The sequence below is a fragment of the Pundamilia nyererei genome, unplaced genomic scaffold (genome assembly GCF_000239375.1).
Source record: "Pundamilia nyererei isolate P.nyererei 1_Seehausen unplaced genomic scaffold, PunNye1.0 scaffold00038, whole genome shotgun sequence".
Classification (NCBI taxonomy): Eukaryota; Metazoa; Chordata; class Actinopteri; order Cichliformes; family Cichlidae; genus Pundamilia; species Pundamilia nyererei.
Window position 1 is genome coordinate 4,278,998 of NW_005187439.1, and position 13,532 is coordinate 4,292,529.

General features: G+C 39.1%; 1 protein-coding gene across 1 annotated transcript in view; it reads left to right on the top strand.

The window, feature by feature from the left end:
- The window catches only part of LOC102193647 (calcium/calmodulin-dependent protein kinase type II subunit beta-like), a 72,483-nt gene that overhangs the window by 37,502 nt on the left and 21,449 nt on the right, over positions 1–13,532 (top strand). The window contains exons 10-14 of the mRNA XM_013910206.1: positions 58–180; positions 388–471; positions 2,856–2,898; positions 5,944–6,039; positions 12,799–12,833. Coding sequence (XP_013765660.1) covers positions 58–180; positions 388–471; positions 2,856–2,898; positions 5,944–6,039; positions 12,799–12,833 — 381 coding nt within the window. The remainder of the gene's footprint in view (positions 1–57; positions 181–387; positions 472–2,855; positions 2,899–5,943; positions 6,040–12,798; positions 12,834–13,532) is intronic.

Genomic DNA, 13,532 nt, shown 5'->3' on the forward strand with positions numbered 1-13,532 from the left:
TAAGGACATTCTATATCCTCTCTGTGAATGTGAGCTTTATGTTTTCTCTGCCTCTAGTTCCCATCCCCAGAGTGGGACACAGTCACCCCAGAGGCCAAAAACCTGATCAACCAGATGCTGACGATCAACCCAGCCAAGAGGATCACTGCTCAAGAGGCCCTCAAGCACCCATGGGTCTGCGTAAGTGTCCTCTGCTTGATAGACAAGCAGACAAAACTTATTTGTACACATCTGGAGTACACTACTGGATGCCTTAAATGCAAATCTAAAGAAGGCAGACAGTGTTCTTTTTATCTTTTTCTTCTCCCTAAATATAATTCTGTATTTGTCACCCTCTTCCTCTACCCACCCCACTCCTCTTCTTCCGTCTCTTCTTCCTTTTCTCAGCAACGATCCACAGTGGCATCTATGATGCACAGACAGGAGACCGTGGAGTGCCTGAAGAAATTCAATGCCAGGAGGAAACTCAAGGTCTGTTCGCATACTCACCCTATTACACTTCTTCCCCTTCTGCTCTAATAAGCTCTCAGTCCTTCTGCTGCTGTCCTCACTCACTTTTATTACCTCATTACTTTAGGGTTCGCCAAAGTGATTCAAGAAAACATAAGTGGGTTTAATTGGCCTGCAGTATAAAATATAGCATTTGCTTCATCTATATGATATTTACATATGCAAAGTCATTTCAAATTTAGATTCAGTGTTATGCATGGTTTCCCTTTTACACTGATTTATTGCTTAGATTTTGTGTGGACGTAACAGCTTAGCCATTGGAGCATGACACTGTCACCCTGCTGCTTTTGGCCACTCTTGGCATGGCTTAAATACCAGCACATGGCAAGCTGAAGTGCAGGTGGCTGCAGGCAAATGTTGCACCATTCAACTAACATGCCAACAGCGTCAAACAATTGTCTCGGGCTTTTCACATTTAAAGTCAAGTGGCAAGGTTAGATGTTTTGCTACATAGTGAACAGAAACTGCAAAACACAACAAAAAATATAAGAAAATCAAAGCATGCACAGTATGAAAAGAGGACAAAATATACAGACAATCAATCTGTGATTTAGTGCATTTAAATAAAAACTAACACAATAACAAATTTTAATTGAATAAATCCAATTCCAGGTTTATGCTAAAATTTAGCATACTATGATTAACTTATGGTCTTCTGGATACTTCCTAAAGCAGGGACATGTTTTATGTGTTAGTGGTCAATAGAAAAAATCTACAATAACCTTTCTGCACACTTAATTTTTGCCGTCTCAAGTCAAACCAATCTACTGTTTTTAGCTTTTAGAAACTCTAGTCCATGACAGGAGGCCAATCGCAAAGAGTTGATATCCAGATTTAACAAGTCCACACAGGAAATAAGAAGGGAGGCCCAAAGCTGATGCATTTCAAGCTGAGAGAGTGGGTTTTAAATTGTGTGTCGAGCCAAAATTCAAAATTGACTTCTTTTTAGTGTGCATTGTCTGGTGAGAGGCTAAAAAACTGAGAGTGAGAGAGTGGAGAGCATCAAGAGGAGGGCTGTTTATTTTCAAGCTTTTTTGTGTGTACTTTGTTTTTTAAGTCTTTTTTTTCTAGATTTTACTCTAGTGTAGCTTTAATTTTTTGTAATATGTTGCATAAAATCATTTAGAGATGCAAAAATCTCCTAGACATTTACTGCCTGTTCTTTTCTCTTTAATTCTGAATTTGAGCTGGATGTTTCAGATGTGGACTCTCTATCTATTTCTGACCTTTTAGACATGTGTTACTGCCACTCTATTCACTCTGATTACAGGGAGCGAGAGATGTGTTATGTGTTATCTATTCTGATATTAGGCATAGCATCATCCCATCGTCTGTTTGAAATTCCAAACCATTTTTGAAAAGTTTTCGCCTCCAGTTTGAGATGATTTCTCCAGAGAAAAAAAAGTGCTAAGACGAGCTGCTTTCCTCATTGTTCTTTGTTTTTTCTCTCTTCTGCTTTTTTGCTTGTCCTTTGTCTCCTGTCTTTGTATCTCACACATTTTTGTTTGACTGGGACAATACTGCAGAACATTTTCGTGTGCCAGGCTATTATACGGACTCACTTTGCAGTCATGCTGCATTTTATCAAGTAGTTTTTTTTGCTGTTGATTTTCATAGCCTGGCCTTGTTGTCAGCGCTTTAGATGTGAGTAGGTCTGAGTGGGTTACATGTGCAGCTTGGTATTCTTTGTTATTGTGGAGGAAAGTTTTTGTTTTCTCTCTCTATAATTTGAATCTTAATTTGGGGTTATATCTTTATTGGTGATGAATTACTGTGTGTACAGTATTTTACACTCCACATTTAAGAAACCATTTATAAATCAAACACGAATAGTGGCCTCTTTCAATTGACTTTTACCCCTCAGCTGTAAAAGACTAATGGGGTATTATTGTCACCCTGCTGGGCGGGTGGTGTAGACACCTAATTTTGAGAGAAACTTGAGAATACAGTCATGTAGGAGCTCCGAATTGATACTATAAGTGTGTCTACTAAAATTTGGCGTTCAAATCTCAGTGATGTCAACCTAAAGATCAAAGGTCAGAGGCCAACTTTTCTGAAAATCGTGAATGTGATAACTTCAGAACAAGGCATAGATATGTCTACTCGGAGGCTGAGGGGTAGCACTGGAAGCTTCCAGTGTGACTTTCACCTGCTGCAAATCAGGATTGTTCCAAATGAAGACAGTTTTATTGATTCAAGCGGCAAATATAACACTTTAATCACCTGAATGTTGGTTAAATGATGGCTGTGACCAATCAATTGCTAGCAGAAGAGGGAAAAATGGGTTTTAATTTCCATAAAAATACCAAAATCATTAAGTTTATGTCCTTTTGTTTTCTTCTCAGGGGGCCATTCTTACTACCATGCTGGTTTCTCGAAATTTCTCCGGTAAGTGCTTCTTGAATCCTCCATTTTTGTAAACCTACCATTCATATCTGTGAACCAACACCTGCCGGTATTAAAATTTCTAGAAGCAATTTTAAATGCAAACTTGTTACAGTCTGTTTGGGACATGCCACTATGTTGGAGGACTCATTCTTTAAAAAAATACTCCACCTAAGAACTTGACTTATCCTGTGTATTCACTATTGATCTCTGGTGCCTTCCACCACACATCTTTTCAGCCACAAACAAATTACTGTGTTTCCCACAGAATTACATTCTGTCTGTGAAAATATAGCCAGAGGATGGGGTGGGGGATCTGGTTAGGGTATGTAAGAAAAAGTAGGCTGTCCTAAAGTCTCTGTTTCAGATGCAAAGCTATTGTAGTAGAACCTAGGAAGAAAATTGATTGGCAAAAAAAAACCCCCTGTAAATTATGCTCTATATACAGTTTGTGACAATTAAATAAAGGACCGATAATTGGCTCGGTCTCCAATAAATCACTCATTAAGTAGACTGACTCCACCTTAAACTGTATTTGGCGAGCGTAGCTGTAGTTTTGCTCTGCAGCACTGATGAATTGCAATGTAGTGGCACGTGAACTACTCTACTCACTTTGGGTTCTGGTTAGAGTGACCCTACATTAACAGCAGATCCCTGGAGTGGATATATGTCGGTGGAGTTGGAGTTTGTGTGGAGAAAAACCTCTGAAGAGGTAGCTTAACAATATCAAGGGCTGCCACATCAGTGACCTGGTCAGCCTGCCGGCATGGAAATATGAGACAGGCTAAAGCCATTAGTATCTGGTTAGCAATGACAAACTTTTAAACTGTGAAAGGAAGTGTGAAAAGATTGTCCACTAGTAAATTGGCAGCTGGTGTCGTTCTCCCGGACAGGTGAAAAAGAAAACACATTGCTAGTTGTTATTTTATGTCAGTGCAGCCCACTCGAGTAAGGTATTTCTGTGGGAAACTCAGTTTTTATTTCTTACAGTGAGAAAAGCAAAGCAGGTAAAATGAGGCTGTTGATGTTTAAAAAAATGGTGGCATGCACCTTGTAAGCACAGGTAAATGTAAATATTTAATGACAAACTCATTTGTCTCTTTTTCAAGAGTTATATTTTACATAAAGATTAAAGAGCATGCTTTCAGATTCACATTTCCATTTCATTTCGATGCAGCTTCAGTGTTTCCCTTGGTTTTCTTGTGTATGTAGCTGTTAACATGTAATGCAGGATGTTTTTATGAAAAGAGCTGTTTTTATGTGATATTTTTCCAATAATTTCACATTTTAAAACCACATTTAGTCTAATAAAAACAGCTGCACATTGTTTCTTCGCTGCTCTCACGTCCCGATGTCCTGAGAATATTTTCACACTCTGTAAATATGAGGAACAACACCTAAGACCGTTTCGACCTGACATTACATTAACACTTAATGACAGTTTTTCAGCTACAGGAAGTGAATCACCCACAGCAGAATCTTAAAGTACAGCAACAATAGTTGGAAAATGATTCAGTCATTCTGTGTGTGTCTTTTGCACCACGCTGAACTGGAACAACAAAATGTGGGGAAACACTGAATTGATCCGCAAGCTGTTGATGTCTGTGTACTTGTCTTTGTGTTTGTTTATATCTCTGTAATAATAACTTTATTGAAGTTTTACATGATCTTGAATCTGTGCTTTAATTCAAGCAACATGGTGTACTTTAGCACTCCCTCTTCCCCTCCCAAACTTTGGGAAATTAATTTTTCAAACTGAGAATTTTTTTTTTTTTACCTACGATGTATTAAATGCAGTAGATGGTTAAATAGGAACTTACTAGGTTGATTTTTATTGGCACTGTTGTGGTCTATGAAACGGGAGCTCATCTACTGTACAATGACAAAATATTTTGTCATTTACTGTGTATGAACATTATAGTGCTTTAATGCATTCAGGGTAATCGCTTTGGAAGAATTATACCCACGGAGTCTTCATTCTTGTACAAATGTGTATTTTGCATATATAAATGTGTGTATACGTCTGTCTATAAGCATGCTGCTTTAGTAAACATGACTCACAGCAGCTGATTTAACACTGCAAGCATCGGCATGGGAAGCAGTCTGAATATCCACTAAACAATCAATCAATTCTTAAATCCCCCCACACATACACACATTGACCCAGGTGTGTGGCCTGCCTGTGCGACCGCTCTCAAAGAACTTTTTTCCTACCATTTTTCCTCTTGTGAGAAAGCAGTACTCAAATATAAGAGTAGGTCAGCAGGTGAATGAGTCAGAGAGAAAACGAGACAGAGTTAAAAAAGTAAAAAGTGAGAGATAGGCTTTCAGAGAGAGATAGCTGTGGCACATTACATCAAGGCAGGATCCAACGTCAGTGCTTTATGCAATGGCTTGCTGTATTTTCAGCATATATTATGAATCATGTGTTACACAAATCAGTTTCAGTGTCTGTGCTGGTACAGAGGTGGTTCTATTTCTCATCACATTTCAATGTGAAACGTACCAAATAAAGATGCTGTCAGGAAAAGATGATGTTTTTTAGTTTAGTTTTAAAAGCACAGACGCTACAAATCTAACACATACTAACTGCGGCTTGATTCTGCATCATCATTGCCATCATCATCCTAACATTAACACTCTTCTCAGGTATTCTTTGAGACAAATGGCAAGATTTAAAGTGTCCCACATGGAAGTAAAGATTTGTGTCACTGCCTGATGTTTTTCTGTGGATTCTTCTGTCAAAGCAGCGACTCCATTTATAAAAATGCTTTCAGTGGTCTGTGTATATAAATTAATCCTCCTTCTAAACTAATGAGCCCCGTGTGTCTCCGCCCCTTTTGTTCCTCACCTGTTATTTCCTTCCCCCACCCTACCTGCCTACCTCCTGTTGTATCCGACTCCTCCTCAATCACCTTCTTACTAAATATCACTCCACCCTTTCTCCATCTTTACCCCTTGTTCCTCTTTCACCCTTTTCTCACATTCCTTTCCTCCTGGCTTTGTAACTCGTTCTTCACGTGTGACTGGGTATTTGACTCTTAACAGTGGGCAGCAGGCAGACCACCGCTCCAGCCTCTGTCACTGCAGCTGCAGCAGCTGTGGCTGCAGCCGCCGGCACCACAGCAGGGCTGGTGGAACAAGGTATCACGGTGGCTCACCCAGGGCATGCCACCCCTCCCACCCTGCCCCTTGTCTGCACCTGTCTTTGACTCTTTGAACTTCTTCTTCTTCTGTTTTCCCTTTACTCAATCTTCTCTGCTACCCCTCCCTCCTTTCCGAGCATGGGAGTTCAGAGCATGATGGCTGACAACATTGCTAACTACACCTCCCCTCATCTCAACAGCTGCAGTATTAGCTATGCTTCCAGCTAACTATGACCGTGTTTTACATACGACAAATGAAAGAAATTTAAGCTTTTTCCTTTTCACGTCTATTATGTTAATAATTTTTAATGTGAAAGAGTTTTTCTTCTAAAACATGTGTTTAAAATACTCATTTAGTTTCTTTTTGATAACCTGTTATTGGACATTTATACAAATTAGTGACTATTTAATAGATTTTTAATTACAGATACAATATTTGCATATTCTATTTTCAAAAAATTGCAGTACATTTAAAAAATCCTGTCACTTTAAAAATAAGCTGAAGAAGCTGTATAGCAATAATGATATATTTTTACACATAACAATATATTCTAATAAAAATGATTGGAATTTTACAAACTTTAGTAGCACTGACAACACCAAATGTTTCCATATGACACCAAACGTGACATCTTTAAAACCAATTTACAGTCAATGTGCACTATATGCTTTTTTCCCCCAATGTAAAAGAAAGATACCCAACTTTTAATTTAAGCTAAATTAATTAATAAAACAAGGATTTTTACTTACATTCAATGTTAAGATTTTTAGTTATAAAAGTTTAATTGGCGAACCCTTTTGATGCCCCATATCCAAAAGGATATGGGGCATCAAAGAGGATCCTGAAACACATAACATAGGATCATATTAATACATATTTAAAAATATCATTAAAAATGCGCTGACACAAGAACAACTAGCAGAGTAATATTAAAACAAACACATACGTTCTCTCCCACTATACAAACCCACACCTTCTGTGTCTGCTGGTAGTGAAAACGCGTAAAAAATAAAATAAATAGTCCAACATTATGACTAACTCTGTCTACTCCAAGTATGTTAAAAAGAATGAATATAAGGCCTATTTAATGTTTTAATGTAAGTTTCTTTTAATGTAACTGGGAAGTATTAATGGTGATCTGATCTATTGGTTTATACATATGTCTCTTCTTGATGTTAAAAACACCACTAACTTTAAATTTAATTTGGTAAGAAAGACTGAAAACATTTTTGTTTAATGAGAAAACCAGAAATTAATTTCCGCAAGATAACTAAATATTACATCTTCCGTCTTTTTCAATCTATGTTTAGGCTGTTAAATTTGAAAAGGACCTAAAGAGTGGAAGCCCAGCTATTGCTGTCATTTACTATGTCAGCACATCTCTCATCTCCTGTCTGGGATTTGATAGTTGCTTCAGAGCCCATCACTGCTCTGTCATTACCACACACCCCTGTTCATCGTATTATCTTCATCTCTGCACAGAGTCACCGAGCATGGCCCAAACGCACTGCTGTCCTGTCTCTCAGTTTCTCTTTTTTTCTCCACTCTTTTCCTGCCATCTCAGTTGTGCCATCTCTGTCATCACTCAGTTTTACCCCATTTCCTTTTTCTGTATTCTGGCATTTTTACTTCTCTGGACATTGTTGATTCTTGAGTCATCCAATACTTTTCCACAACTTCACCAGTTTCACTCCCACTTTCCCTGTTTCCTCAAATGTCACATCTTACCTTTCCCCTCACTCCTCACTCTTCTTTCCCTTTCTCTTCTTTTCTCTGTCTGACAATGACACTGGAAAGTTCACCCCTGTAACTTTAAGGATGGAACTGCCTGAGAGCTGTCGGTGAATGCTGCATGGGGCACTGGACTGGTGCATGCGCTGCAACACAAGGGGACTCTGGTGCATGATGAACACTGTAAATGATGCAAGGCTGGGCTTGTTTTCATGAAGTCGAAGCCTTTTAAAGTTGTTGTTGTTTTTTTTAAGATAAGTCCCGTATTAGTACTTATTCAGTAATTGTGTTATGAACTGAGCTGTAGGTTTTACAGTCCAGTTTCGTATGTAGCTGTATTGCTGTAACATGTAGTCATTGGTCGTTGGACCAATGTTTTAATTGTAAATGTTGGAGCCTTGTTGTTTTACTTTTCAGACTGAATGTAAGGCTTTGTTTTAGACAACCAGATCTAATTAAAGTCTGTTAACTTCAGCTTAATTTTTCAGTGGTGAAACTGAAAAGTGCTTTCCAAAAAAAATGCCTATTTGTAGTCCTGTAAACTAACCAATCACATTTGAGCAATATTTAGTTGCCTGTACATAATAGTCTACGTTGAGAGCAAGAAGTATTTTCCAGAATCCAAAAACAAGAAATCTTGAACCATCTACATCTGCCCTATCCAGGTATCCTGACTAAGAAAAACTCCAAAAACTTTACAAGGCTAAGTTCACGGGTTCCCAGATTGCAGTTGGCACATGCATTTCTGGATAGTTTAGACCAGATAGCAGTAATTGTTTGGCCTAACCTTGGCACATGCTTGCATGATGCTTTGGTCTACATGTGGCCTTGACTCAGGCATTAACTTGTGGCTCCTTTAACTCAGTCACAACTCAACCATATATTGGTTTGTTCTCAGGTGTGCTGTGGTATTTTTCCCCCCACATCAGACCACAGAACACTCACCATAACCTATTTCAAGCCCACTATGTGGTGAATCAACACAGTGGTCATGTTTTAAGAAGTTATGCAAGGCAAGACAAAAAAAGACTTTCATCGTCTGTCTAAACATATTAAGACAAGAAAATGATAAAACTCTGCAATGGCTGTATCAAGTGGTTCAGGTTGACCTAGCTGCCAAACAGCTGCACATCCAGCTGACGCACAACAACCTAAGCAACTCCTATGAGCTTTATATCTTCCCTCCTGACAAATGTAACTTAGCTTGTAGCTTCAGCAACCACTTCAAGAAAAATGTCTATCTTACTTCCTCTTTTATTTAAAAGATGTTAAGTCTGTTAAATTGAAATGTAAGCTTAAAAGCCTCCCTTCACAGACCACAGATCACCTAAATTTTTTACCGTATCGTTCCTTGATGCCATTGTGCATCGGGGAATGCTCATGAGCTTCTTATCACTGTACATTTGCTTAGTAGGGTGCCCGTTTATGAACAGCAAAGAACTTCATGTGACAATCTAGCATTGAGCTAAGGAGACAGAAACAGTGGCTGTGTCCTTGTTTCTATAATCTACTGGGACACCACCGTCCTCTCTGTGTCCCTCAGCCTCCACGAGACTCCGATCAAATATTTATAGTGGACTGCCTCTCCATATCAGCCTCACTTTGCCTCACTGGATTACTAGAGGCCTTGTTCTTTTACACGTATTCATACATTAAAAGTACAAGTAAAATCTACTCAAACTCACTCCAACATCCTGCAGGACAGCAGCGGACAGTCTTTTAATCTGTCCTGGACTGTGTTATATGAAGAAGATATTGAGGGGCTCTTCATTATAGGCATATCTCTCCATTAGCTTATTCCGTTATGTGGGACTTCATGTGAATCAATGCCCATCCCTGCTTTGTTCTTGCAGTGGTCCATCTTGCATGATTTTAATAGAAATTTATTAGTGATGCCTTTGATTTAATCTCTTCCTCCTCTCTCTTCTTGCTTCATGTGTAATTTGTGGCAAGGTAAGGAGCACCCCTTGCTTCTAAACCTTTGGGTTGAACTAAGCTAATGTTGGCTCTTTTCAGATTTCCACAGCTATGCCTGGAACTTAAAGACATTTTTGGAAGATCCAGTTTGACTGAAAAATGTCACTTTGGAAAGCACATTTGAATACCTTCATCACTTCCACTCATGTTCTCCTTACTCTTCCTCTCTGCTCTCTTATCCTCTCATTCTCTGTGAAGCCATCAGAGAATACGAGAGAATGAACTTGACACTATTTCTGACCCCATTTCTTCTCCTCAGTAACAACCGGCCTTTGGAAGGAGACTGAGGAAGAACAGCACAACAATTAAACATGCACATTCATGCCATCCTCACATCCCTCCAGATTACAAAGTGCTTATTTATCACTTCCTATTGCTCCCTTTTTGGCTGCTGAATATGCAAACCTCACTTCAAGCACAATATACTGAATCACTGAGGCAGAAAAGAAAAAAAAAAGATGTAGTGTGCACACCCTATCTTCCATGTATTTTTCTCTCTTGATCTTTATCTTAATGGCTATTTCAAATGTGCTCTTATAAGGATACAGTTTAAATTTGGCATGGCCTGCAGTGGTCTTTGAAGTGACCGCTCTCTGTTTGGACTTCTGCTCCCCCAAAGAAATCAGCACATAGTCCGAATTCTCATCGACTTGAAGCTTCTGTTCACTCAGTGTAGCTGCTTTGGTACATGTTTTGAAATGGAAGTGGGGAAATCAAACAGGAGGTTGATGTTCAGAGAAAGAGGAATGAGGGAGAGAGGGAAGGGAAGAGGAAAAAGCAAAAAGAAAAGAAAAAACAGCCGGACTGCCATAAATAGTGTTTTATGTAACATGGCTGGATACTGATGTGATTGCATCTGATTAGACTTGAAGCTGCACTCAGGCTCTTAGCAAAAAGTCACAGCAAGCATCTATGGAAGTAACACTGAGAGGAATCTGGCTTTTTAACTCCCAGGTGATCACAGCTAGATTATTTACTATAAGATAGGCACACTATGGCAGTGATAATGTAAACATCTTTGTACAAGGTAACCTGTATGAGATCTATGTATAGCACTGACATCTATACTAAAGCAAAACAATATTTTTGAGAATCTTTTTTTTTTTCAAAAACAACCCAATTTAAGCATGTTTAAATATAGTTTATTTGCTTTTTGAGAAGGTAGATTTGTGCCTTCTATATCATGCTCTAGCTATTGTCTTCAGAAGTAATTGAGTAATTAAATTAACTGAGTTAAGTGTTCACTTTGGTAAATTAAGACATCGCAGACAGAAAATAATGTTCCTATTGTAAAATAATAATGATGATCAAAATAGGAACTCTAGAAGTCATAACTATGCTCTCCTGAAGTCCTTTTTCTATCCTTGTGTTGGTGTTTACAGCTGTAAAATACCAACAAGCAAGAAAGTGCATTTTGGTACCAACTTTAAAGCTGTAGAATTGCACTAATTTGCACGTCCAATCTCATCACCTGGTGTCGTGTTAGTGTTAATCCTCTGTCCACATCCCCACAGATGCAGCCACAGGCTCCACTGACCAGCAAGCCAGAGTCTGGCTCTTACTTTGGAGGCCTCTGGGTGAACATGTAGCTATCTAATGCAATCAGACCACCTTACTTTCTGGGCATTAGCAGTGCAGTCACAGTAAATGCCCTGCGGACTGTCTTCTGTTGACTACATGCACTTTCCACTGTTGTAAAGGATTATGGGTATTATGCTCATCAGTGGACTTTTTCTATAGTATCGTTCTTTCTTTCCTGCTTTCCTCCCTCACCCCCTCGTTCATTACCCCTCATTAGAGAGCAGACTGAACACTAATCCTCCTTTGGGCCTCTGTGGAGTTCTTTAAGGCAGGGCTTATTGTTGGGTTTATGGCTGCCGTGTGAGGCAGCCATCTTTACTTTGACTTCCTCATGGCTTCAGGGAGACTTTAGCCTGAGAATTCATGTGAAACCATGCAAATGGAGAATATTTTTATTTCACTGACAACAGCGTCTTTGTGCCAACTATTCTTAAGACAAACTGATGTGAAAATTCCATATTCGGAAAATTTCTAGTCTGTCTGCTTGTAGCCTGTTTGAGTGGCTCGGGGACTACAGCGGGCTGGCTTATAATTGAAAGGTTGGTAGTTCAATTCCCTGGCTCCTCCGCTTTATATGCCAACTTCTCTTTGGGAGCAATACTGTTCCCAAGGAGACAGTGAAATTTGTGTGGCTGTTTAAAAGCATAGAACTACAGCTACAGCCGCCTGGTTCAACTCAGCTGTTCATCGAAGCGGTCACACCCCAACCCTGAAGCCTTAACAAATGAATGAGTAAAAACAAAACCCAAAAACCTCCCATCAAACAGTTGCTGTCAAGGAGGAAACTATACATAAAGCCCCAAACTGTTTTTTACCAGGCTGTAAGCACATTGTTGACTAATATAATGGTGGGCATTTAACATAAGAGTCAGTGGGGATTGACTGGTATTTAAAGCCAGCCTCAATGACCATCTTTAAGTACTGGTTTTTCTGCACTGGCTTAACTTTTCAACCTGCCACTTTGCAGTTTGACTACCTTGACATTAGTATTAAACATCTTTGAGTTGTTGGTTTTAACTTTATTTTTTAGCCAGTCAAAGAATTCAGTTTTACAGGTACATGCTGTTATGAAATTGGGGGGGAAAAAATATCAAGGCAAGTTGTTTGACTAATAGATGAATCAATATACTCATACTGTATCCATCTGTAGACTCTAGTAAATTCAGGAGGTTGTAGTTGTTTAGCTTTGAGTCATTTTGTAAAAACACTTTTTTTTTTTAAGTTCAGTGTGCAAAAGGTTCCCTTTCTCTTTCAGCCTCAGGCAACCTTTACTTATCATTACTCAAAAAAAGACTATTACTACTAAGGTCAGTAAAGAACATTATTTCAGTCAAATCCAGATTATCTCTAAAGGCTTCAATGTAGGTTAAGGTTGTAGCTCATACCAAGACTCACTGAGAAACATGGAGTTGCTATTGCTCAGCTACACCTTTAACTGGTTGTTTTCCTTGTTTGTCATTGCAGCAGCCAAGACTTTGCTCAACAAAAAGGCAGATGTCAAGGTAAGGGGCACACTCTTACTTCTCTACCTATCTCCTTCCTTGACTTTTCCTCCTTCCTTACATTTTCTGGGCTAGAAACTCTGCTTCTTCTTCCTCTTCCCCATTTTTTTCTGCTCGATTGTTCATTTCTTTCTTAATCTTGCTAGTCTCACTTTTGCCTACAATGTCTTTCTTGTCATGTATGTTCTGTCATTGGATGTTTGTCTAGTGTTACATGTAAAAGTTGTGTTTTTTGGCTTGAGGTGTTGTGTATCAGAATGAGAGCTGCTGGATTTTTAAGTTATTATCTAATTATTTTATTAAAGTGAGTGGCCCATCCTGAATACACATCTGTACACACATCTGGATGTGTGTCTACATGTATGCGAGTCTGTGTGTGCTATGCGTATCAGCCTTCATGCCACTTGCCAGTGCACAAGCCTCGAGTAGCGCATCCTCCTGAAAGGACCTCTTATTTTGATTTAGCATTATTTAGCTCAGTGCCACCTCTCCATCTCCATTATTAAATCTAACCATCTGTCAGCCCTTCACATTTTGTTTTTTCATCACTTCCTCTCTCTCATCCCTCCATTTCTGCCTTTTGCTCCTCTTTCAATGCTTCTTTTTCCTCCTCACCCCATCTGGTCTTTAACCCCACATTCCTGTTCATCCATTTAATGAAGATCTCTCACATCCCACGCTCTCACATGCACACGCTGC